The 27,392-nt window shown below is 40.9% G+C and overlaps 2 protein-coding genes and 2 long non-coding RNA genes across 4 annotated transcripts in view; 3 read left to right on the top strand and 1 right to left on the bottom strand.

Moving 5' to 3' along the window:
* LOC114803387 (uncharacterized) overlaps positions 1–16,300 on the top strand; it is a 189,876-nt gene extending 173,576 nt beyond the window's left edge. The window contains 1 exon segment of the mRNA XM_029002915.1: positions 14,293–16,300. Within this exon segment, the coding sequence (XP_028858748.1) occupies positions 14,293–15,586 (1,294 nt within the window). The 3' untranslated portion in view covers positions 15,587–16,300.
* LOC114803388 (uncharacterized) overlaps positions 1–27,392 on the bottom strand; it is an 80,848-nt gene that overhangs the window by 22,827 nt on the left and 30,629 nt on the right. The window contains 3 exon segments of the mRNA XM_029002916.1: positions 4,917–7,335; positions 7,338–7,878; positions 11,606–11,614. Coding sequence (XP_028858749.1) covers positions 4,917–7,335; positions 7,338–7,878; positions 11,606–11,614 — 2,969 coding nt within the window.
* LOC114803400 (uncharacterized) lies at positions 262–1,027 on the top strand. The gene is made up of 2 exons (XR_003751914.1): positions 262–517; positions 685–1,027. It is a non-coding gene; the product is annotated as an uncharacterized LOC114803400 (long non-coding RNA).
* On the top strand, positions 3,025–11,247 carry LOC114803403 (uncharacterized). Its single transcript, XR_003751916.1, has 2 exons — positions 3,025–4,692; positions 10,903–11,247. It is a non-coding gene; the product is annotated as an uncharacterized LOC114803403 (long non-coding RNA).

The following is a 27,392-nucleotide window of genomic DNA, read 5'->3' as shown; positions in this document are numbered from 1 at the left end:
ATAATCACGGCGAAATAAAAAATAAATTAAATTCCACACTTTTACTCTGCAGCGTTACGCGCTGACGTCATCAGCCTGTCGGCTCTTAAAGAGACAACGGCCGTAATGCAACTAACTTTCCAAATAACCACGTTTCTCTTATATGACGTCACGCGACTACACACAAGTGTAGGAAGACCGACCTGCAGTGACACTCCGCACCAGTAAGTGGCGCCGCTGCATTTATTTGGGGTAAAAAGTTGGGATTAGAGAGCAAGTAGATCCAGCGAGAGCTGCAGCTGCCTGGGAAATAGTCCTGTGTTTTGTGTGCGTGATTCTCCTTTCTACACATTATCACAGATACAGTTACGCTAAATAGCAGCTAAATACGCATTCAGACTGATGTCTGGGATCATTCTCACTTTTAATTCTTCACTCTTCGTTGTCCAGACCCACTTCCCCACAATCACATTTATATAAAGACACTCTGCTTGAGATTAGCTGTAACTGAGGAATCTCCGGGGAAACATTTCTAAAGGTGACTGTGTGTCTTTATGTATTCTCACAAACCTGCTTTGTCTGTTTTATTATATTTTCCATGCATTTTGTCAAACAATATATTTCTGTCTAGAATAATGCTAGAATTTGGTTGTTGTTGGGTAGGTAATTGTAGTATAATTACAACATGTTCTGCTTAATTCCAAGGTCTCAAGATGGATCTGTTTCCTACTGATCTGTGGAGTGTAGACCAGAACAGCACAGATGTTAAACCAGAAATATCATCAGATACCATCACATCTCTGAACTGTGGTGAAACACTGGAACCAACAGGATTTCATGTGAAGAAAGAGTCGGATGATGAAGATTATTTAGGTGAGTGGAGTTTAAATGATTTGGAAATGAGTAGGGCTGCAACAACGCATTGATTAAATCGCTAAAAATTGATTACTAAAAGAGTCAACAACAAATTTCATAATCGATTTGAGCATGAAGCGGAGTGAACACACTGTTGTGCCTGCAGATTTCGGCGGAGCAAAAAAAAAAAAAACAAGCCACATATGGGCCAAATTTGCCTGCATTTTAACATGTGGTTTTACACGAAACACTTGCATTTATGAAACAAATAGTCGCTTTGAACTGACTGACTTCAAAGTCAAAGTGAAGTGATTGTCACATGTGATACACAGCAGCACAACACACGGTGCACACAGTGAAATTTGTCTTCTACATTTAACCCATCACCCTGAGTGAGCAGTGGGCAGCCATGACAGGCGCCCGGGGAGCAGTGTGTGGGGACGGTGCTTTGCTCAGTGGCATCTTGGCAGATCGGGATTCGAACTGGCAACCTTCTGATTATGGGGCCGGTTCCTTAACCGCTAGGCCACCACTGCCCCAGTTTGCTTGACTTTGCCTGACTTTGTTAATTAATCAATAATAATAATAATCAGATAAAAAATGTAAATAAAAAAAGCATTCATTTTTATTCAAAATGCACGAATATGTTGCTCCTAGAGCTGTTAAAATAATGAAATAAAAATGGACTAACAAAAAAAACATACACATGTATGCTTTACATCTGCCAAATAAATAGACTTTAAAATAAAGTGCCACCTGAGCTGCCAGAACAGAATGTCAGAACTTGTCCTCTACACAACACAGATGCAGATGCACACACACTTTTGCCCTTTTTTTCTCATAAAAACGTGTGTTTTTAGCGTAACACCACATGTTTAAATAGAGGCGTATTATGGCCCATGTGGCCTTGTATTTTTCCTGGGTAACACAAGACCCAGGTTCGAATCCCACTTATTACCATTGTGTCCCTGATCAAGACACTTAACCCTGAGTGTCTCCAGGGGGGTGACTGTCCCTGTAACTAATGATTGTAAGTCGCTCTGGATAATGGCGTCTGGTAAATGCTGTAAATGTAATTCATTTTCAATTAACATGGACAGAACTCCTGAGAACAAGGTTGTAGCCCATGTAGCAGCATGTTCATCACAGAGAGTTCAGTAAAAGGGAAGTGGGTGGCTAAGCGGTTAAGGAAGCGGTCCCCTAATCAGAAGGTTGCCGGTTTGAATTTCAAGGTGTCATTGAGGTGCCACTGAGCAAAGCACCGTCCCCACACACTGCTCCCCGGGTGCCTGTCATGGCTGCCCACTTCTCACCAAGGGTGATGATTAAAAGCAGAGGACACATTTTGTTGTGCCACCATGTGCTATACTGCAGAGTTTCACAATGACAATAACTTTCAATAAAACAATACTTGTAGTCCTGAAAGAAAATCTTAAGCATTCAGTTAATTTTTAAAAGGGATAAAAACAGATCATAATCCTGGAATGTGGTGGACTAGGTGCCACTGAGGTCCCCTTGATCAATGCACCATCCCCACACACTGCTACCTGGGACCCTTTCATGGCTGCCCACTGCTCACAAAGTGATGGGTTAAATTTGGGTGGGTGGGTGGTAGTAGTCTAGTGGGTAGTAGCCTAGTGGGTAACACACTCGTCTATAAACCAGAAGACCCAGGTTCAAATCCCACTTACTACCATTGTGTCCCTGAGCAAGACACTTAACCCTAAAATTGCTCCAGGGTGACTGTCCCTGTAACTACTGATTGTAAGTCGCTCTGGATAAGGGCGTCTGAAAAATGCTGTAAATGTACATATTTCATATGACAATCACTTTCACTCACTAATAAAGAGTGCATTTTAGCAAAATTACAGTAAATACGGAAGAAAAGGAAAACAATATTTAACAAAAACTACCATATACAAAAATATATATATGTATGTCAAGCTAACTTGGTTCAACTGCATTTCTTCTGCTATGCATGTGTCCTCCAGCTTACCTACACTTTTAATTTATGCTATCCACCGAGAATGGTGGAAATATGACCAGAAATGTCCATTTTGACCATATTTTCACACCCTCTTACTGGACATGCCACAGGTTGCCCCTCAACCAGGCCTGGACAATTAATCGAATTTAAATCACGTTCACACTACCCACGATTAAATTAAGACGTCGGCGATATTTACATATAAAGAACCAAACAAAAAGTATAGACTGAGTAGCAACCTCAAATTGTGACAGAGTTAGACGTGCATAGAAGCGTGCGCACCTGCAAGAAAGTGTCCCTCATTTGGGGTTGGAAAAGTTAGCAACCCTAATAGATACATACACCATAGATTTATACACTAGATGTTGCATTCAGCCTCTCAGCAGGCATCAATACCACCGACATATTTGGACAAGCTTCCAAGCTCAGTTCTACCATGCTTCTCTGGCAGTACGAGCAAAAATTAGGGAGTTTTGTGCAGCATGTGGTTCTAATAACAAGCGGACAAAGAATCATTGCATAAAATTTAATAAATAAGATTTTATTTTATCATCTTGTATGCACAAAATTTTGTGTTCGTCAAATAAGGTTATTCACCTTACAGACCAGAGCATCTGTCTTCCCACCCCGGCACAACTTCACAGTCCCTACAGTTCTTCCAGTCTATTGAGACATGGTTCTCACCTCATGTGTTTTCAATATGTGTAGCTGTAAAGAAACCCGAGACAAAGTGGATATTTAGCCATTTATTTGTGTGATGTTGAAAATTCATGTGTATGAATATGTGTATATATTTTATTATTGACATTAGTATTGTAACCCCGTTTTGGCCTATATGGCACACCTGTATACAATGAGACCATTACATGTAAATGAGGTGTGTCTATCACCCTAATACAACTGCCTCTGTATCCCAAAAATATCTGAAGTGAAACAAAGACCGTATGTATGATATCCTCTAAGTCTCTCACAATATCCATAAATGCCACCATGTCATGGAAAACCACCGCAGAAAGGACCCAGGGCGTCGCTAAAGGAAAGAAATAAACACGTCTTTCCCTAACATAACCTCTTAGACTCAGGTAATTAGAACACCCTGGGCTGGCCAACCTGTGCCTCTACAATATACAAGGGTTGGTGCCGCCCGCTGCTGTATAACAGTATAAGTCCTACGTGTGATATGTATGTGTGCACATTAACTACCTCGCTTTATCAATTAAAAAAAATACATCAAATTAAGAATGACTAAATCCTTACATCACTGTAATCAATTAATAACAAAAAATTAAAAACAGGTACATCTTTAGAAAAAAGATGTACTACATATACATATAAAATACTATAGACCATGTATTGTAACCCCGTTTTGGCCTATATGAATCGGGTCTTTTTCTCCTCTTTGTGAAACCTGAGGTCTGCACATGGACTCTTCTGCTGTGATTGCTTCTGTTCCAAAGAGATGGTCCCAATAGTTGTGGAATTTATGGTAAATAACCATTTGTAGATAAAAATTTAAAAAAAAATCAGCCTTCTATACAGAACTACTAAGAAACATAACCTGAAATATTCACAATGACATGCCATAAACTACACTAACAAATATTTGGTTTAGGTGGCGATGTAACAAACCACATTGCATGAATTCTGTATATAGAAAGCTTTTTGTGAAAATAGTGTGGATGCATTGTAGTAACGCAGTAACGATTATTAACAAAATTCATTATCGTGTTATTGCAGTCAACTTGGTTTGGCTCAGGAAATCCATATTTACCAAACTTCCACCACTGGCTGAAATACAAATTTTATTTCATTTACCAAGTCCTGCTTCTCATCATTCAATGATTCTCGAAGAGTTTTGCCACAATTTACAGGTGAGCTCATTTCTGATATCAATTCTATGTCTGAATTAAAACACTGTGTACACTTGTATACAGATTTTTCACATTGATCACATTTGAGTTGATATATAAAGTATTTAAGGTCTGTCTCTTCAATATGCAACATTGTGGTTTTTTTTTTAAGGTTTGACTTAAAAAACATCTTCCCACACTTGACACACTGTTAGGGCTTCACTCCAGTATGTATCTTCTGGTGCATTTTAAAGCTTGATGCTTGTGTAAAACTCTTCCCACACTGGTAGGGTTTCTCTTCAGTATGTATCTTCTGGTGCTTTTTTAGGCTTGATGCTTCTGTAAAACTCTTCCCACACACCACACACTGGTAGGGCTTCTCTCCAGTATGTATCCTCTGGTGTATTTTAAGGTCTGATGCTCGTGTAAAAAACTTACCACACACCACACACTGGTAGGGCTTCTCTCCAGTATGTATCCTATGGTGCTTTTTAAGGTGTGATGCTTGTGTAAAACTCTTCCCACACTCCACACACTGGTAGGGCCTCTCTCCAGTATGCATCCTCTGATGTATTTTAAGGTTTGATGCTTCTGTAAACCTCTTCCCACACTCCACACACTGGTAGGGTTTCTCCCCGGTATGCATCCTCTGGTGCTTTTTAAGGTGTGATGCATTTGTAAAACTCTTCCCACACTCCACGCACTGGTAGTGCTTCTCTCCAGTATGTATCCTCTGGTGCTTTTTAAGGTTTGATGCTTCTGTAAAACTCTTCCGACACACCACACACTGGTAGGGCTTCTCTCCAGTATGTATCCTCTGGTGTATTTTAAGGTCTGATGCTCGTGTAAAAAACTTACCACACACCACACACTGGTAGGGCTTCTCTCCAGTATGTATCCTATGGTGCTTTTTAAGGCTTGATGCTTCTGTAAAACTCTTCCCACAATCCACACACTGGTAGGGCCTCTCTCCAGTATGTATCCTCTGGTGTATTTGAAGGTGTGATGCTTGTATAAAACTCATCCCACACTCCACACACTGGTAGTGCTTCTCTCCATTATGTATCCTCTGGTGCATTTTAAGGTTTGATGCTTGTGTAAAACTCTTCCCACACTCCACACACTGGTAGGGCTTCTCTCCAGTATGGATCCTCTGGTGTATTTTAAGGTGTGATGCTCGTGTAAAACTCTTCCCACACTCCACACACTGGTAGGGCTTCTCTCCAGTATGTATCCTCTGATGTATTTTAAGGTTTGATGCTTCTGTAAACCTCTTCCCACACTGGTAGGGTTTCTCCCCGGTATGCATCCTCTGGTGCTTTTTAAGGTGTGATGCATTTGTAAAACTCTTCCCACACTCCACGCACTGGTAGTGCTTCTCTCCAGTATGTATCCTCTGGTGCTTTTTAAGGTTTGATGCATCTGTAAAACTCTTTCCACACTCCACACACTGGTAGGGCTTCTCTCCAGTATGTATCCTCTGGTGTGTTTTAAGGTGTGATGCTTGTGTAAAACTCTTCCCACACTCCACACACCAGTAGGGTTTCTCTCCAGTATGTATCCTCTGGTGTTTATTAAGGTCCGATGCATCTGTAAAACTCTTCCCACACTCCACACACTGGTAGGGCTTCTCTCCAGCATGTATCATCTGATGTATTTTAAGGTTTGATGCTTCTGTAAACCTCTTCCCACACTCCACACACTGGTAGGGTTTCTCCCCGGTATGTATCCTCTGGTGTATTTGAAGGTGTGATGCTTGTATAAAACTCATCCCACACTCCACACACTGGTAGTGCTTCTCTCCATTATGTATCCTCTGGTGCATTTTAAGGTTTGATGCTTGTGTAAAACTCTTCCCACACTCCACACACTGGTAGGGCTTCTCTCCAGTATGGATCCTCTGGTGTATTTTAAGGTGTGATGCTCGTGTAAAACTCTTCCCACACTCCACACACTGGTAGGGCTTCTCTCCAGTATGTATCCTCTGATGTATTTTAAGGTTTGATGCTTCTGTAAACCTCTTCCCACACTGGTAGGGTTTCTCCCCGGTATGCATCCTCTGGTGCTTTTTAAGGTGTGATGCATTTGTAAAACTCTTCCCACACTCCACGCACTGGTAGTGCTTCTCTCCAGTATGTATCCTCTGGTGCTTTTTAAGGTTTGATGCTTCTGTAAAACTCTTCCGACACACCACACACTGGTAGGGCTTCTCTCCAGTATGTATCCTCTGGTGTATTTTAAGGTCTGATGCTCGTGTAAAAAACTTACCACACACCACACACTGGTAGGGCTTCTCTCCAGTATGTATCCTATGGTGCTTTTTAAGGCTTGATGCTTCTGTAAAACTCTTCCCACAATCCACACACTGGTAGGGCCTCTCTCCAGTATGTATCCTCTGGTGTATTTGAAGGTGTGATGCTTGTATAAAACTCATCCCACACTCCACACACTGGTAGTGCTTCTCTCCATTATGTATCCTCTGGTGCATTTTAAGGTTTGATGCTTGTGTAAAACTCTTCCCACACTCCACACACTGGTAGGGCTTCTCTCCAGTATGGATCCTCTGGTGTATTTTAAGGTGTGATGCTCGTGTAAAACTCTTCCCACACTCCACACACTGGTAGGGCTTCTCTCCAGTATGTATCCTCTGATGTATTTTAAGGTTTGATGCTTCTGTAACCTCTTCCCACACTGGTAGGGTTTCTCCCCGGTATGCATCCTCTGGTGCTTTTTAAGGTGTGATGCATTTGTAAAACTCTTCCCACACTCCACGCACTGGTAGTGCTTCTCTCCAGTATGTATCCTCTGGTGCTTTTTAAGGTTTGATGCATCTGTAAAACTCTTTCCACACTCCACACACTGGTAGGGCTTCTCTCCAGTATGTATCCTCTGGTGTGTTTTAAGGTGTGATGCTTGTGTAAAACTCTTCCCACACTCCACACACCAGTAGGGTTTCTCTCCAGTATGTATCCTCTGGTGTTTATTAAGGTCCGATGCATCTGTAAAACTCTTCCCACACTCCACACACTGGTAGGGCTTCTCTCCAGTATGGAACCTCTGGTGTATTTTAAGGCTTGATGCTTCTGTAAAACCCTTCCCACACGCCACACACTGGTAGGGCTTCTCTCCAGTATGTATCTTCTGGTGTCTATTAAGGTCCGATTCTCGTGTAAAACTCTTCCTACACTCCACACACTGGTAGGGCTTCTCTTCAGAAAGGTTTCTCTGTCGTGTTTCAAGGTTTTTCATTTGACCGTAGACACACTCGTTGAACTGGAGTGTTTTTTCTTCAGTTTCCTGTTTACATCTTTGATTCGTAAATTTGTTTACAATTTCTGCAAATATAAGAAAATTTGAAGTGAGCACTGTTTAAAAAAGTAATTGTGATTGCAATGTAGTTCTATAATGTGTAACACTTGTTTGAAAAATGTGAGAAGTTAAAAATACAATTATCAGATAACATGGAATTGGGTATTCCTCTGGTTATTCCTCTGATTTGGTAATAGGAAATGTATTGACTTTTCAGATTCATTTAACAACTTTAAAAGACAAATCTAATTACACTTTTGACAAAGACCTACTTACATTCTGTACAGCATTGTGGTCACTAATTTCCTGTAAACCTATGGAATCATACTTGTTTAAAAAATAAGACGTTGAAATGTAAAACAAGAGGTTGGAATTTTGACAACCTTTTTGCTTACAGCTCACTCTTTTTCATTTTCAATGGAGATACTTTCAATTTAGCTTCTCATTTTTCAGTCACCCCTCCCCCCTTTTACGTTTACTTTGCCTCATTGCCCCCCGTCTTTTATAGATTTTTATTGATTTAATCGATGCGTTGTTGCAGCTCTACTAATGTCCAAATCACTTTAACTCACCTGAATAATCTTCATCATCCGACTCTTTCTTGATATGAATTGCTGTTGGTTCCAGTGTTTCACCACAGTTCAGAGATGTGATGGTATCTGATGATATTTCTGGTTTAACATCTTTGTTGTTCTGGTCTACACTCCACAGATCAGTAGGAAACAGAGACAGACTGGGATCCATCTTGGGACCTTGGAATGAAATTATATTCTTTGACAAAAATGCATGGAAAATATAATAAAACCGACAAAGCAGGTTTCTGGGAATAAAAAGTCAGATAAAGACACACAGTCACCTTTAGAAATGTTTCCCCGGAGATTCCTCAGTTACAGCTAATCTCAAGCAGAGTGTCTTTGTATAAATGTGATTGTGGTGAAGTGGATCTGGACAACGAAGAGTGAAGAATTAAAAGTGAGAATGATCCCAGACATCAGTCTGAATGCGTATTTAGCTGCTATTTAGCGTAACTGTATCTGTGATAATGTGTAGAAAGGAGAATCACGCACAGAAAACACAGGACTATTTCCCGGGAAGCTGCAGCTCTCGCTGGGTCTACTTGCTCTCTTATCTTAACTTTTTACCCCCAAGGAATGCGGCGGCGCCACTTACTGGTGCGGAGTGTCACTGCAGGTCGGTCTTCCTACACTTGTGTGTAGTCGGGTGACGTCATATAAGAGAAACGTGGTTATTTGGAAAGTGCGATGCATTATGGCCGTTGTCTCTTTAAGAGCCTTATTATTTTGGAGTAACGCTATTCATACTCGAGTAAAATGTTTAGCTCTCTACCCAACTCACCATGCATTTTACTGCGCGTTGTACTGCTATAACTATGCATGTGGCGTGGATGTGAACGGTAACGCAAATATAGTGAAGTGATTGTCACATGTGATACACAGCAGCACAGCATACGTTGCACACAGTGAAATTTGTCCTCTGCTTTTAACCATCACCCTGAGTGAGCAGTGGGCAGCCATGAGAGGTGCCCGGGGAGCAGTGTGTGGGGACGGTGCTTTGCTCAGTGGCACCTTGGTGGATCGGGATTCGAACTGGCAACCTTCTGATTACGGGGCCACTTCCTTAACCGCTAGGCCACCACTGCCCCAAACACATGCCACCAAACAAATAAAATCTGCTTTCGGGTCTTATGTGAAAAAAATCACAGAATGAATTTTCACAAAACACAAAATAAGCTCGCTGTTACACGTAACAAACATTAAGCAAAAAAACAAATTAAAACATTTACATTTAAGGCATTTGGCAGACGCCCTCATCCAGAGCGACTTACAACGTGCTTTCATTTTACCATCGATGAAGGGATCAATTCTGTAAGACCCCCAACTATGATAACAATCTTTTTATTCAGTCTGTTGTAGTTTCTATACATAATTCAGACAATAAGAAGGTTACAGGTGAATCTAAATATTCTATAAAGAGGAAAGTACGGAACACCAAAATAATATGCATGGATTGCTCGTCCCTGTTACCATATCTTCTGCTCCTCATAAATAAATTTAAAACGAACACAGTGTGCCCAGAAATCCACACACAATTGTCCACAGTATGAAATGTAACTGCGACTCAGAACTAAAACCCCTGTGCTGTAGCGCCGGTAAACTATAGTCCCAAACAAAGTGTCGGAAATTCCACCTCAGTACCCGGGCCTGCTCCTGGATGCAAATAATCACGGCGAAATAAAAAATAAATTAAATTCCACACTTTTACTCTGCAGCGTTACGCGCTGACGTCATCAGCCTGTCGGCTCTTAAAGAGACAACGGCCGTAATGCAACTAACTTTCCAAATAACCACGTTTCTCTTATATGACGTCACGCGACTACACACAAGTGTAGGAAGACCGACCTGCAGTGACACTCCGCACCAGTAAGTGGCGCCGCTGCATTTATTTGGGGTAAAAAGTTGGGATTAGAGAGCAAGTAGACCCAGCGAGAGCTGCAGCTCCCTGGGAAATAGTCCTGTGTTTTGTGTGCGTGATTCTCCTTTCTACACATTATCACAGATACAGTTACGCTAAATAGCAGCTAAATACGCATTCAGACTGATGTCTGGGATCATTCTCACTTTTAATTCTTCACTCTTCGTTGTCCAGACCCACTTCCCCACAATCACATTTATATAAAGACACTCTGCTTGAGATTAGCTGTAACTGAGGAATCTCCGGGGAAACATTTCTAAAGGTGACTGTGTGTCTTTATGTATTCTCACAAACCTGCTTTGTCTGTTTTATTATATTTTCCATGCATTTTGTCAAACAATATATTTCTGTCTAGAATAATGCTAGAATTTGGTTGTTGTTGGGTAGGTAATTGTAGTATAATTACAACATGTTCTGCTTAATTCCAAGGTCTCAAGATGGATCTGTTTCCTACTGATCTGTGGAGTGTAGACCAGAACAGCACAGATGTTAAACCAGAAATATCATCAGATACCATCACATCTCTGAACTGTGGTGAAACACTGGAACCAACAGGATTTCATGTGAAGAAAGAGTCGGATGATGAAGACTATTTAGGTGAGTGGAGTTTAAATGATTTGGAAATGAGTAGGGCTGCAACAACGCATTGATTAAATCGCTAAAAATTGATTACTAAAAGAGTCAACAACAAATTTCATAATCGATTTGAGCATGAAGCGGAGTGAACACACTGTTGTGCCTGCAGATTTCGGCGGAGCAAAAAAAAAAAAAAAACAAGCCACATATGGGCCAAATTTGCCTGCATTTTAACATGTGGTTTTACACGAAACACTTGCATTTATGAAACAAATAGTCGCTTTGAACTGACTGACTTCAAAGTCAAAGTGAAGTGATTGTCACATGTGATACACAGCAGCACAACACACGGTGCACACAGTGAAATTTGTCTTCTGCATTTAACCCATCACCCTGAGTGAGCAGTGGGCAGCCATGACAGGCGCCCGGGGAGCAGTGTGTGGGGACGGTGCTTTGCTCAGTGGCATCTTGGCAGATCGGGATTCGAACTGGCAACCTTCTGATTACGGGGCCGCTTCCTTAACCGCTAGGCCACCACTGCCCCAGTTTGCTTGACTTTGCCTGACTTTGTTAATTAATCAATAATAATAATAATCAAATAAAAAATGTAAATAAAAAAAGCATTCATTTTTATTCAAAATGCACGAATATGTTGCTCCTAGAGCTGTTAAAATAATGAAATAAAAATGGACTAACAAAAAAAACATACACATGTATGCTTTACATCTGCCAAATAAATAGACTTTAAAATAAAGTGCCACCTGAGCTGCCAGAACAGAATGTCAGAACTTGTCCTCTACACAACACAGATGCAGATGCACACACACTTTTGCCCTTTTTTTCTCATAAAAACGTGTGTTTTTAGCGTAACACCACATGTTTAAATAGAGGCGTATTATGGCCCATATGGCCTTGTATTTTTCCTCTACCTCTGTGTGTTTTTTATTTTTGCTTCACCGTGTCTGAGGCGCCAAACTGTGCAGGCATACGTTTTTTTAATAATCAAATGTCTCTGCATCGCACGACACAAAGAATCGATGTGTAATTGATGTGTTGTTGCAGCCCTATTCACAATTACAATCACTTCACTTTCACTTCACTGACACCAATTGAAGGCTCATTCTACCTTGGAAGGGGGGTCCCTCTCTGTATCACTCCTTTTTTTTAAACTTTTTTTTAGTGGCCTTTTTCCTTGTGTGCAGAAGGGTCAAGTCAACTGCAGGGTCTGTCAAAGCCCATTGAGACATACTGTATTATGGGCTATATAAAAAATAAATGTTGTTCTTAATCCCAGAGCCACTTAGTTATCATTTTGGCCTCGTGGCACGGTGCTCCACCATGCTGGAAAAGTTATTCACCAAACTGTTCTTGGATGGTTGGGAGAAGTTGCGGTTTTGGCACCATACTTTATTCATGGTTGTGTTCTGGGGAAAATTGTGAGTGAGCTCACTCCCGTCGATGAGAAGCAGCCCCACACATGAATGGTCTCAGGATGCTCACCTTTCCATCTCTGGACACTCCTTTCTCCAGATGCACTAAACAATTGTAAAGGGGCTTTATCCGAGAATATGACTTTACCCCAGTCCTCAGCAGTCCGATCCCTGTACTTTTTGTAGAATATCAGTCTGTTTTTCTTGGAGAGAAGTGACTTCTTTGCTGCCCTTCTTGACACCGGGACATCCTGCAAAAGTCTTCTCCTCACCGTGCGTGCAGATGCCCCCACACCTGCCTGCTGCCATTCCTGAGCAAGCTCTGCACTGATGGCACCCTGATCTCGCAGCTGAAAACAGTCCTGCCGCTTGCTGGACTTTCTTGGGCTTCCTCACTACACGTGAACTTCTCTCCTTGGAAGTTTTTGAAGATCTGATAAAAGGTTGATGTAGGTGTAGTAGCAATATCTCTGCCTTGAAGCCCTTTTTATGCAACACAATGATGACTACACGTGTTTTCTTGCCCTAGAGGGTGGAAGTAGCGTAGTGGGTAACACACTCGCCTGTGAACCGGAAGACCCAGGTTCGAATCCCGCTAACTACCTGAGCAAGACACTTAAAACGAACACAGTGTGCCCAGAAATCCACACACAATTGTCCACAGTATGAAATGTAACTGCAACTCAGAAAATTGCTCCGGGGGGGACTGTCCCTGTAACTACTGATTGTAAGTCGCTCTGGATAAGGGCGTCTGATAAATGCTGTAAATGCTAATGTACAGGTAACACTCCTCAACATTCTCACTTATGTTAACAAGATGATCACTGAATTGATCTCAGCAGGTCCTTCTGTGGCAGGACTGAAATGCAGTGGAAGTATTTTTGGGGCGAATTAAGTTTCTGTTCATTGCAAAAAGAGAGATTTGAGTTCATCTGATCACTCTCCATAACATTGTGGAGTATATGCAAATAAAAAAAAAAATGCAAGCAGCCAACTACAGGCTACGACTGTAGATGCAATGCATTGGTTTCAGCCTGGCTTATATGGAATTAGATTTGTGCCAAAAAATTTAGTCAAAACTTTCCTTATGTCAAACAACAGCAACAAGACATTGAAATGTAAAGTAAGAGTTTGGAGTTTTGACTACCTATGTTAAATCTTACTCCCATCAGTAGTTCAGATGAACGGAGCTGTCACTCAAATACCTGAATGCCAATGAGGCAAAGTAAATGTAAAAAGGGGGAGGAGTGACTGAAAAACCAGCAGTGAAATGGAAAAAACATGAAGCTAAATGGGAGTGAGCTGTAAGAAAAAAGGTTGTCAAAATTCCATCCTCTTGTTTTACATTTAAATGTCTTATTTTTGGCACAAATCTGATTCCATAGGTTTACAGGAAATTAGTGACCACAATGCTGTACAAAATGTAACTAGGTTTTTGTCAAAAGTGTAATTAGATTTCTTTTTTTAAAGTTGTAGATGTAGTTAACTTAGTTGTAGATCTATCTACATTTCTTATTGCCAAATCACGAGGAATAACTAGATGTCACTAACCAATTCCATGTCTTCTGATAATTGCAATGTAGTTTTATAATGTGTAACACTTGTTTGACACAACTACTTCAACATATTTATACAGTATAATGTTCACTTCAAATTTTCTTATATTTGCAGAAATTGTACACAAATTTACAAATGAAAGATGTAGAAAGGAAACTAAAGTAAAAACACACCAGTTCAACAAGTGTGTCTACGGTCAAACGAAGAACCTTGAAACACGACATAGAAACCTTTCTGAAGCATCGGACCTTAATAGACACCAGAAGATACATACTGGAGAGAAGCCCTACCAGTGTGTGGAGTGTGGAATAGGTTTTACACAAGCATGGGTCCTTCAAATGCACCAGAGGATGCATACTGGAGAGAAGCCCTACCAGTGTGCTGAGTGTGGGAAGAGTTTTACACGAGCATCGGACCTTAATAGACACCAGAAAATACATACTGGAGAGAAGCCCTACCAGTGTGCTGAGTGTGGGAAGAGTTTTACAGATGCATCAAGCTTTAAAAAACATCACAGGATACATACTGGAGAGAAGCCCTACCAGTGTGCTGAGTGTGGGAAGAGGTTTACAGATGTATCAAACCTTAAAATACACCAGAGGTTATACACTGGAGAGAAGCCCTACCAGTGTGCTGAGTGTGGGAAGAGTTTTACAGAAGCATCAAGCCTTAAAATACACCAGAGGTTCCATACTGGAGAGAAGCCCTACCAGTGTGTGGAGTGTGGGAAGAGTTTTACTCGAGCATCGGACCTTAATAGACACCAGAGGATACATACTGGAGAGAAGCCCTACCAGTGTTTGGAGTGTGGGAAGAGTTTTACAGATGCATCAAGCTTTAAAAAACATCAGAGGATACATACTGGAGAGAAGCCCTACCAGTGTGTGGAGTGTGGGAAGAGGTTTACAGACGTATCAAACCTTAAAATACACCAGAGGATACATACTGGAGAGAAGCCCTACCAGTGTGTGGAGTGTGGGAAGAGTTTTACACGAGCATCACACCTTCAAATGCACCAGAGGATCCATACTGGAGAGAAGCCCTACCAATGTGTGGAGTATGGAATGGGTTTTACACAAGCACGGGTCCTTCAGATACACCAGAGGATACATACTGGAGAGAAGCCCTACCAGTGTGTGGAGTGTGGGAAGAGTTTTACACGAGCATCGGACCTTAATAGACACCAGAAAATACATACTGGAGAGAAGCCCTACCAGTGTGCTGAGTGTGGGAAGAGTTTTACAGATGCATCAAGCTTTAAAAAGCATCAGAGGAGACATACTGGAGAGAAGCCCTACCAGTGTGTAGAGTGTGGGAAGAGGTTTACAGACATATCAAACCTTAAAATACACCAGAGGTTATACACTGGAGAGAAGCCCTACCAGTGTGTGGATTGTGGCAAGAGTTTTTCACAAAAATCACACTTTAAAATACACCAGAGGATCCATACTGGAGAGAAGCCCTACCAGTGTGCTGAGTGTGGAAAGAATTTCATACAAGCATCGCACCTTAAATTACACATGAGGAAACATACACAGAAAATAATCTGAGTGTAGTTTTACAGTTGATTTTAACTTCCCACATTTGGTCCTACTCAAAATTAGAGTAAATTTTACTCTATGGCTGTTGACGTTTCAGAGTTAATTTACTTAATTTAGCTTCAATATTAACAATGAAATGTGTAAAAAAAAAAAAAAAGTAAAACTAAGGTTTATTCATAATGCTGCCACCACCATGCTTCACTGTTGGGACTGTATTGGAAAGGTGATGAGCAGTACCTGGTTTTCTTCACGCTGGTTATCTTGGTTGTCAGACCAGAGAATCTTATTTCTCGCCATCTTTAAACATTTTTAGCAAACTCCATGCAAGGACAGGCTTCCATTGGGCCACTGTGTCTGGTGGAGTCATGGTTGAAATCCTACAACTTTCTCCCATCTCACGACTGCTGCTCTTGAGTTCAGTCACAGTCATATTTGGGTTCTTTTTTTTTTTACCTCTCTCACCAAGGCTCTTCTTCCCCGATAACTCAGTTTGGCCAGACGGCCAGCTGTAGGAAGGGTTCTGGTTGTCCCAAACGTCTTTTATTTAAGGATTATGGAGGCCACCGTGTGCTTAGGAACCTTAAGCCAGATTCTGGCTCTGAGCTCTTCAGACAGTTCCTTTGACCTCATGATTCTCATTTGTTCTGACATGCATTGTGAGCTGTAAGATCTTATAGACAGGGGTGTGGATTTCTAATGAAGTCCAATCAGTATAATCAAACACAGCTAGACTCAAATGAAGGTGTAGGACCATCTCAAGAATGATCAGTAGTAGTGCTGCACGATTAATCTAATCACAATCGTAATGTCAGTCTGTGCGATTACATGAACACAAAAAGCTGCGATTTAAATGATTAGTACATGGATTGAATCGGCAACATATCACTCATTCTCTCAAAGTTTGCGAGCTGACTGAAGTCTCACTTCAGTCGAATGTGACGTGTTTGGTCACATGACTTTCGATTCGGTTCAATGGAGACCTCAGATTAGTGACTCGCATAGACATATGGGTAGACGGCGCATGACGAGCTGCCTCGTACGTCAACATCGCCGCCATATTGCGATAGGCTCTGCTATGGAGAAAGTGCATAAAAATGCCTCACTTTTGTGCTGCTTGGGGCTGTACAAACCGCTGTACGCTCCAAACCAGATCCCGGGGGATTACATTTCATAGGCAAGGCTGGACAATTGTTTTGAATATATTTGGCCATTATAAAATCCCGTTTTATAAGTCTTAACCTTAGCTAAGATAGGCTAAGCTAGAGAAGCTATACATTCCTGTGTTCAAGTCAGCCTCCAAACAACGTTTTGGATAAACGTAGGCATTAACTATTTAGACTGTTCTTAGCTGTTTAGTTAACTTCTATCAAACTTTGAAGGATTCCTAAAGAAATTTACCTCAGTTTACAAATCTTAACCTTAGCTAAGCTAGCAAAGCTATGCATCCCTGTGTTCAAGTCAGCCTCCAAGCAACGTTTTGGTTAAACGTAAGAACTATAATACAGGATTTTTTAATGGCCAAATATAATCAAAACAGTTGTGTAGCCATACCAGGGTTTGTCGTTTGACAGTAACATTTTCACTATTCACCCATATTAAACATTTCACTATTAGTAATTTGTAATGCGAGTTTTCATTGATATACAAGCAAGTGTCCTTTATCATATCGCAATCGCATATCACAATGTCTTTTTCCCCAAATCGTGCAGCCCTAATCAGAAGATTTATTGTGAATAAATCTGCAAAACTGTCAACAATTCTGTCAGTGTGGGGTGCTGTGTGTAATGAGGGAAAAAATAAACTTAAATGATTTTAGCAAATGCTGCAATATAACAAAGAATGAAATTTTAAGGGGTTCTACTTTCCGTACCCACTGTATATAGAACTAATATGGGTTAGGTTTTTCATCCCCACAAAAGGTAAAGGTATTCATTAATTTAGTTTATGCCATATTCTTTATGCATATTGCCGGTTAAATTTCCCTGGAGTTCTGTATGTTAGGCTGGATTTTAACATATATTTTCATATTTCCAAATGGCTATTCAGTTATGTTCTTGTTTGTATGCTTATATATGTACTTTAATGCAACTGATTGATTTACTGTGTGTGTGTGTGTGTGTGTGTATAGACACACAAAATGTTTCTTATTTTATTTAGCTCTTAGCCCCTGTTTCTGTTTCTTTATTCTCTGTCCCTTGTTTTTCATTGAATAATCTTTTCCTTGCAAGGTCAAGCTCCAATAAACATTTTGTCCACTAGCTGTGCTGGCTCGAGCTATTTGGCCTTCAGACCCACACAGTAGACAGCAAGGTATAAGAACACAGTGTGAGTGTGGTGGGGGTGTGCTGAGTGGGGAGAATGAGAGAGGCATGGACAAGCCTCCGTCCATGTGTCTCAACAATACCACAAGAACCAGGAAGACTAGAAATTAAGGGACACCGTTTGGTCATTGCTTCATGGAGCAATGCTACTGCAGTTTTCTGCGTCGTCTACAGTGTATGACTTTGTTTAGCACAGGCAAACCAAAACACTTGGAAACCAACCGAGCACCATGTCTGCGAATGTGCCCCACAGACCGGGCCATGATAGACATATGGACGTGAAAGGTCTCTGGAACAGTGACAGAAATTGATGAAATGCCTAACAACAACATTTATTTCTTATATAGCTCAAAATCATATACATTATTTCTCAATTGGCTTTTTGTTTTTTTTTTCTTGGCAATTTCAATTAAAACACTTATTTCTTAAACGTCTTGGGGAAGGATTTGTGCATGTATTAAATGTTAGATTTGCTTTCTTTAACAGATGACACTACTTAACTGGTGCTCAGTTTAGCGACACGGGAGGGTTTAGTGACAATGTGATGAATTGAACCTGCAACCTTGTGGCCATCAGGTTTAATACTGGCGAGTTTTAAGGATTTCATGAATTCACTAAAAGTGGAGTCACAACATTAATTTCTATCCAGATTTGCATTAATTTTTGCCAGAATCTTGTAGACAGATGCAGCCTCTGCAGCACATCACACTACAGAACGTGAGCCGCATGGCAGAACACTGCTGCAGGTCACCTCTTTCATCCCTGCAGGTCATTTACTCCAAGAGATGCAGGACCATCAAAGTCTCACCCAAATAAGTCTTCATCTAAAATCAGAATCTAAAAATTCAGAAGAAATACGGCCACAGAGACTCAGGAGGAGTTTTTATCCTCAGGCAATAGGGATGCTAAATGAGGATGTGCCACCACACCCGACCATCTACTGTAATCTGTTACTGCTACTCTGGTCATTGCACAGTCTCTGCACCATGCACTTTAGCAGAATCCATAGCCATTACCCAGTGATGTCTGTCTAATGTCTCATTGAACATATATACCTTTTTCTTGCACTATACCTTGCTTACTTTTTTTGTTTTACAACTTTTTACTAGACTTATTCTTCTTTTATTCTATTTCATTTATCTTTATAACTTACTTTGATTATGCACAATCAAAACAGAGGAGGGTAATAACGAGTTATATTTACTTGACTAGCTTTTTGGGAAAAATGTAATACTTTTACTTGAGTACATTTGTGAATAAGAAACTGTACTCTTTGCTACATTGGGCAACACTCGACTCGTTTCTTCACATGACACCATTCATACGTAGCCATGCAATCACATGACCGCACACAAACCAGGGCAGCATAGCGGCCCAAACTTCACACAAGACAGACACGGAAATGATAAAACGCAGATGCCACTGTCTTCAGTGCTAAAACCAAACCAAAGGTTACAGAAAGAATACAGAATATTTGTCTTTCATATAGACCCCTTTAAACATTTTGTTAATTGGTGCCATGAGCTATGTAGACATTATAGCATTGTAATTAGCGTTGTCATGCTAACACATACATTTAACATAAATAAGATAGTTTGTACCCTCAGATTTATTCCATTAATTACTACAAATCATACTTTAATATATAATAATACATTATTGTGGCACACCAGAATTAGCACATGTATATTTCTTTTTGAATATATTGTTTCTAAAAAAGTAAATGAGATATAACAATCCTATAGTTACTTATTACTTGAGTAGTCTTATCACTAAATAATTTTGTACTTGAGTAATTTTTGGATGACTACTTTTTACTTGCACTTGAGTCTTATTATTTAGGAGAAACGCTACTCACACTCGAGTAAAATGTTTAGCTCTCTACCCAACTCACCATGCATTTTACTGCGTGTTGTACTGCTATAACTATGCATGTGGCTAATAAACGCGTCCGCACGCCCCCTGCTGGCAGGGATGTGGTTAATGACCTACTGTTGGCCTCTGATCAGGGACGCATCTCGCAGCTTGTCCTGCTTGATCTGAGTGCAGCGTTTCACACTATCGATCACGCTATTCTCCTTGCCAGGTTAGAGAATGTTATTGGGATTAAGGGAACAGCCCTTGAATGGTTCAGATCATATTTGACCAACCGATATCAGTTTGTGGACCTCAATGGTGTTTCGTCTTCACATAGTAAAGTAGAGTTTGGGGTTCCACAAGGTTCTGTCCTAGGTCCGTTACTTTTTTCCCTTTACATGTTACCTTTAGGCGACGTCATCCGCAAACATGGTATTAGCTTTCATTGCTACGCTGACAACACAAGGCTGTATCTGTCAGCAATGCCAAATCAGAGGCAGCAGCTGAACAAAATAGAGAATTGTCTGAAGGACATTAGACAGTGGATGCTCACCAACTTTCTCCTGTTAAACCCTGACAAGACAGAAGCTCTTGTACTTGGGCCTCAAAGCAGCCAGGCATAACCCTGGATAGCCTTTCTATTTCATCAAGTAAAGGAGTGTCCTAGGTGTCATCATTGATGCAGGTCTCTCATTCAATTCGCACGTAGATAATGTCAATAGGATAGCATTCTTTCACCTTTGAAATATTGCAAAAATAAGAAATAAGAAATGCATGATGCAGAAAAGTTGGTCCATGCATTTATTACATCAAGGTAATGCATGAGTAAACTCCAGCTAGTACAGAATGCTGCAGCCAGAGTTCTAACTAGAACTAGGAAATTTGAAAACATTACCCCAGTCTTGCAATCACTGCACTGGTTACCCATCAAATTTAGGATTGACTACAAAATCCTACTTTTGACCTCTAAAGCTCTAAATGGTCTCGCCCCGATATACCTGAGTGAACTTTTAGTTCTTGATGACCCGCCATGCCCCCTTCGATCAATGGGTGCAGGGTCACTACTGGTACCAAAAGTACAGAAGGTCACAGCTGGGAGCAGATCCTTCTCCTATAGAGCTCCGCAGTTGTGGAACGGCTTGCCTGTCAGTGTCCGGGACTCAGACACAGTCTCAGTGTTTAAATCCAATCTCAAAACTCTCTGGCTTTTTGTTAAAGTCCTAGACACTCATTTCACTTCACTTTGACACAGTCCAGTTTATCAAAAATTCCCCTGTTAGACACAGACAAAGTTAAATTCACCCTAGTTAGGCTGTCCTAGTCAGGGTACCGGGCCACTGTAGCACCAATATACCACTATTACCACATATTTCAGTATCGGTCGTACAGTGCCATCGTCTGCCGCTGCTTCTTTTTGTTTTCTCTGAGACACGGAATCAAGCGCCCAGACTACTGGCAGACCCCAGTGAAGAGACCAGCAAATAAATCCTGGTTCCTGACAACTGCTAAACGAACCAGAGGGTCACCAAAGCCACCACCACCGTTACAACTACAGCTTCAGGGATCTTCAAGTGGACCAGTAGTATCATTATGGACACGTAATCTAGACCATGACACTGGACTACATTCTGGACTTCTCAAACCCTACAACTGTAGGACTCATTATTATATTGTACAAATCATCACCAGCCCTGCACTGACACCATTTGCAGGCTCACTCTACCCTGGAAGGGAGTCCCTCTGTATCACTCCTTCCCAAGGTTTCTTCCTTTCTTTTTTTTCTCTCCTAGAGTTTTTTTTCTGTGGAGTTTTTCCTTGTATGCAGAAGGGTCAAGTGTGGGGGGTGTCAACTGTAGGGCCTGTCAAAGCCCATTGAGACATACTGTGTATGATTTTGGGCTATATAAAAAATAAATGTTGTTGTTGTTGATCTGAACGGTAACGAAAATATGGACACATGCCACCAAACAAATAAAATCTGCTTTCAGGTCTTATGTGAAAGAATCACAGAATGAATTTTCATAAAACACAAAACAACACACTTTAAGACCCTCCTGTTATGTTGCGGGTCAAATTGACCCATTTTAAATTTCAAATATCTAAAAAAATAGTTAAAATTATTTTTTCAGTATGAAACTACTTGTGCTTGGCTTAATAAGAGTAATCAACATATAAAATAAAAATGGTTCATTTCACAGTGTTTGTATTACACAGATACTGTGTAATACAATTTGACCCGGCAGTCAAAGTGGAGGTTAAAGTGACCTCATCTGTAAGTGCGAGAATGCAGGTGTTGTTATGACTTTTGACGGGAACCTTTTCTGTTCCCGTGGGTAAACTCCGCCCACACTCAATAGAGTTTGCCCACGGGAACAGAAAAAGTTCCCGTAGGCAAACTCCACCCACACTGAGTGGGCACTTAGTAGGGGAAGAGCCAAACATATAAAGATTCTCTGCAAGGGGGTCCTACAACATTACACTCTGCAGCTACATATGATCTAGTCTCTGTCAGAGCTTTAGAAAATGAGCAGCATAAATAAACAGATGACAGCACAGGAGGCTCTGGAACTAATCTTTGATCACGACAGTGAAATAGAGGAGGATGTTTCTGAAGATGAAGACCATCTTGAGGTAAATTCTGAGTCTGATTATTCTGATTATGAGCCAACTGAGGAAGCTTCTATTCATATTCCTCCTAGCAAGGAATTTACATAAAAAAATGGTGAAATACAGTGGTCTTCATCCCCAAATATGTGTCAGGCAAAACTGTCTGCAGAAAACATAATAAAGACAGTGCCAGGGCCCACTAGGATGGCAGTGACTCGTGTAACAGACATTAAGTCAGCTTTTGAGCTTGTCATGCCCAACTCAATACAGAAAATCATTCTTGAAATGACAAATTTAGAAGGCAGGCGTGTTTTGGGGGAGAAGTGGAAAGAGCTGGATAAAATGCATTTACATGCATATTTGGGAGTCCTCATCCTGGCTGGGGTCTATAAATCAAAGGATGAGTCAACAGCCAGTCTGTGGGATGCAGAGACAGGCAGGGCTATATTTCGTGCCACAATGTCTCTGGAGACTTTTCACATTTTCTCCAGAGTAATCCGATTCGATAATCGAGAGACAAGGACTGTCAGACGGGAGAGAGACAAGCTGGCCGCTGTTAGGACAGTGTGGGACAAGTGGGTAGAGCAACTTCCTCTACTCTATAACCCAGGCCCTAATGTCACAGTGGATGAAAGGCTAGTGGCATTCAGAGGTCGCTGCCCATTTAGGCAATATATGCCTTCCAAACCAGCCAAATATGGCATAAAAATCTGGGCAGCATGTGATGCAAACACCAGCTATGCATTAAACATGCAGGTTTACACTGGAAAGCCGGTTGGAGGAGCCCCAGAGAAGAATCAGGGCACAAGGATTGTGCTTGATATGGCACAAGGTCTCAGGGGGCACAACATAACCTGTGACAATTTTTTCACAAGCTACAACTTGGGTCAGGAGCTTCTAAAGAGAAAGCTCACGATGGTTGGAACAGTCCGAAAGAACAGGGCTGAACTCCCTGCTGAGCTGCTGGTAACCAAGAACAGGGCCCCTCAGTCTTCCATATTTGCCTTCACAGACACTACAGCTCTGGTGTCTTATTGCCCCAAAAAGGGGGAAAATGTTGTGCTCATGAGCACTTTGCACAAAAATGCTGAAATCAGCACACGAAGCGACCAGAAACCAACTATGATCCTAGACTACTGTATCAGCCTACAACGCATTTGTCATTTGGACGGAGATCGTTCCTGAGTGGAACGTGTCAAAGCTGTACAAGAGGCGCATCTTCCTTGAGGAGCTGGGGAAGGCGCTTGTGGTACCGCATATACAACGGAGGCAGCACATGCCAAGGACCCCAGCTGCTGCAGCTACAGTGAGGGAGATCCAGGAGAGGACTTCACCTAGTACACCAGTGCGTGAGGTAAGTGTGTGTGTGTGTGTGTGTGTATGTGTCTGAGAGTATGTTACATAGTAATCATCATCCTCTTCTTTAGGTTGCTGATGGGGGAAAAAGGAAGAGGAAGAGGTGCCAGGTCTGCAAGCCATCTGATGATGTCAAGACAAGCACGACCTGTGTAAAATGTATAAAATTCATTTGCACAAAACACACTGTGATGACATGTCCCTCATGTGCTGTGTAGACACACACACCATGTTCATTTCACCTATTAATTTTTGTGTATTTGTGGTTCTAAACATTTCATAGTGTTTACTATCACAACATGTGACGACATGTCACTTGTGTGCTGTGGAGTTCATATTGCTGATATCTTATTTTGTTGATTTGTTATTTTGTTCCAAAACAGTGCTTAAATAAAGTTTACTTTCAATACAAATCCTCTTGAGTCATTAGTTTTGATTTTAAGTCAGCGGGTCAATTTGACCCAGAACAGTAGATATGTTGCATGTTACTTTATCTACATCACTAAATAAAAAGAAAAAAAAAGAAACGAACATAACAGGAGGGTTAAGAAAAAAAAAACAGAAATTAAAAAATTTACATTTAAGGCATTTGGCAGACGCCCTCATCCAGAGCGACTTACAATGTGCTTTCATGTTACCATTGATGATCAATTCTGGTTCACTAGGACCCCCAACTATGAATACAAGCTTTTTATTCACTCTGTTGTAGTTTCTATACATAAGAAGGTTACAAGTTAATCTAAATATTCTATAAAGAGGAAAGTACGGAACACCAAAATAATATGCATGGTTTGCTCGTTCCTGTTACCATATCTTCTGTTCCTCAAAAATAAATGAAAAACGAACACAGTGAGCCCAGAAATCCACACACAATTGTCCACAGTATGAAATGTAACTGAAGAACTAAAACCCCTGTGCTGTAGCACGGGTAAACTATAGTCCCAAACAAGGTGTCGGAAATTCCACCTCAGTACCCGGGCCTGCTCCTGGATGCAAATAATCACGGCGAAATAAAAAATAAATTCAATTCCAGCATTACGCGCTGACGTCAGCCGCCTATCGGATAAGATAAGATCAACCTTTATTAGTCCCACAAGTGGGAAATTGCAATTGTCACGGCAGAAAGTGGATAGAAGCAGAAGGTAATAGCAGCACAAAAAAAATAAGATAAATATGTATCTGTATATATCTACAAATTTACAATTTAACAAAATGTACCAAAGTGTGTTTGTTTTTCTGTGTGTGTGTGTGTGGTCAGCTGTGAGGTCTGTGTTATAGAGTCTGATAGTGGTTGGAAGAAAAGACCTTCTGAACCTCTCCTTCCCACATTGTGCCACTGAAGGAGCTGCTCAGTGCTGTCAGAGTTTCCTGCATGCGGTGGGACATGTTGTCCAACAGGGATGACAGCTTAGCCACCATTCTCCTGTCACTCACCATGTCCACTGGGTCCAGAGGGCATCCTAGAACAGAGCTGGCCTTCCGGATCAGCCTGTTCAGCCTCTTCCTGTCCCCAGCGGAGATGCTGCTGCCCCAGCAGACCACACCGTGAAAGATGGCTGATGCCACTACAGAGTCATAAAAAGTCTTTAGGAGTGGCCCCTGTACTCCAAAAAACCTGACCCTCCGCAGCAGGTACAGCCTGCTCTGCCTTTTTTATAAAGTTCACTAGTGTTATGAGTCCAGTCCAGTTTATTGTTCAGGTGAACACCAAGGTACTTGTAGCTCTCCACAGCCTTAATGGCCATACCACAGATGTTAAAGAGACAATGGCAGTAATGCATCAAACATTCCAAACAAATAAGAAAATTCCTGTGTTTTCTGTGAGTGGTTCTCCTTTCTACACATTATCACAGATACAGTTATGCTAAATAGCAGCTAAATGCTCATTCACACTGATGTCTGGGATCATTCTCACTTTTAATGCCGAAACCTTTTCTTCACTATTCTTTGTCCAGCCCACTTCCCCACATCCTCCAATCAAATTTAAATAAGAAAACACTCTGTGATTGGCTGTAAAAGACTGCAGCAGCTCACGTGTTCTACAAGCCTTTATATGTGAACAGAGAGAAGTTGGAGTTTGTTGTGCTCAGTGTAAAATTAGCTGGAACTGAGGAATCTCCGGGGAAACATTTCAAAAAGTGACTGTGTGTCTTTATCTGACTTTTTATACCCCAAAACCTGCTTTGTCGATTTTATTATATTTTCCATGTGTCTTTGTAAAACAATATTTTTCTGTCAGGAATAATTCTAGAATTAAGTTTGGTTGAGGGGATAATTGTAGAATAATTACAACAAGTTCTGCTTCATTCCAAGGTCTCAAGATGGATCCCAGTCCATCTCTGTTTCCTACTGATCTGTGGAGTGTAGACCAGAACAACACAGATGTTAAACCAGAAATATCTTCAGATACCATCACATCTCTGAACTGTGGTGAAACACTGGAACCGACAGCAACTCATGTGAAGAAAGAGTCAGATGATGAAGACTATTCAGGTGAGTGAAGTTAAAAAGATTGGAGGGTGTTAAAGTGATTTGAACATTAGTAGGAATTTTAGAAGCTTTCACTGTTTGCCAAGAAACACATGGCTATGAAGATTAAGAACACATAAATACTGAAACCCTTACAAATAGTCTTGCATGAGGTGGAATCATGCAAGGAAATAAGAGCCACTCTATGTTAAATGTAAAAAACGGTGATTATTTTGATCATTAATAGAGAGAATGGGAATGAGACACGGTGTTGCTAGACAGGATGATAATTATTGTGTTTGTACCATAATTTTACCCTCTGTACAATGTACAATCAATTATTCCAAAAATCCCATAATGTAATAGAATTTTATCCCTTCAACTTACTGTATTTCATTAGACCGACAGTAAAGATCTCTGTTTATATCTGGCTGCATGGACATCCCTTGTGGTAGCGCACAAAGTAAACAATGATGAGTGGTTTAAGTGCAGAGTTGCAGCTAAACATTCTCTTTCATACTCAGCATCGCCATAAGAAGCCAAAAAACACCGTCAGACTTACAGAAATGAATGGGACAAAGATGGGTGGTTAAAACCTGTAGCTAGCTTTAACAGTAAAGCTTCCTGATGCTTTTGTAACACTCAAATGGTATTCTCGGCTGTTTATTGTAAGGACCAGTGTGGCCAGATCCTAAATGTTTAAGTATCGTACAAGCTGCCAAACATTATCGTATTATTGTAGAAAATTTCCATTCAGACGTTGCTCAGAAAACCTACACACACCATAGACTGTTCAGAACAGCGCCTCTACCTAAAACCTGGAGCATTTCTCCCATTAATTTCTGTAAGTCTAATGGAGATGTTGCGTATGCATACTCTTTGAATCTTCCATAATGTCGACTCTGCCAAGTAAATCCAATTAAAACGCTCATCATTGTTTACTTCACCACATGTTTGCATCACCACTTGTTCGGCAAGACAAAGCATGGGATTTTTAGTTTGTGTTATCAGTGTTTAATGTCGCCGGATCATTAAAATATCGTTACCAATCGTGCATTGATTGGTTGTAAGGTGCGGGAGTCGACGGATTAACAAGACAGTTATGTCTGTGCAACATAACTGGTAAATTTATTGGTAAAATTATCATACATTATGACATTTGGAATTATTGATTTAGGATCTGGCAACACTGATGAGACTTTTTG

The sequence above is a fragment of the Denticeps clupeoides genome, chromosome 14 (genome assembly GCF_900700375.1).
Source record: "Denticeps clupeoides chromosome 14, fDenClu1.1, whole genome shotgun sequence".
NCBI classification, from domain to species: domain Eukaryota; kingdom Metazoa; phylum Chordata; class Actinopteri; order Clupeiformes; family Denticipitidae; genus Denticeps; species Denticeps clupeoides.
The sequence above is the reverse complement of the archived record's forward strand: the minus strand, read 5'-3'. Positions and strand labels throughout refer to the sequence as shown.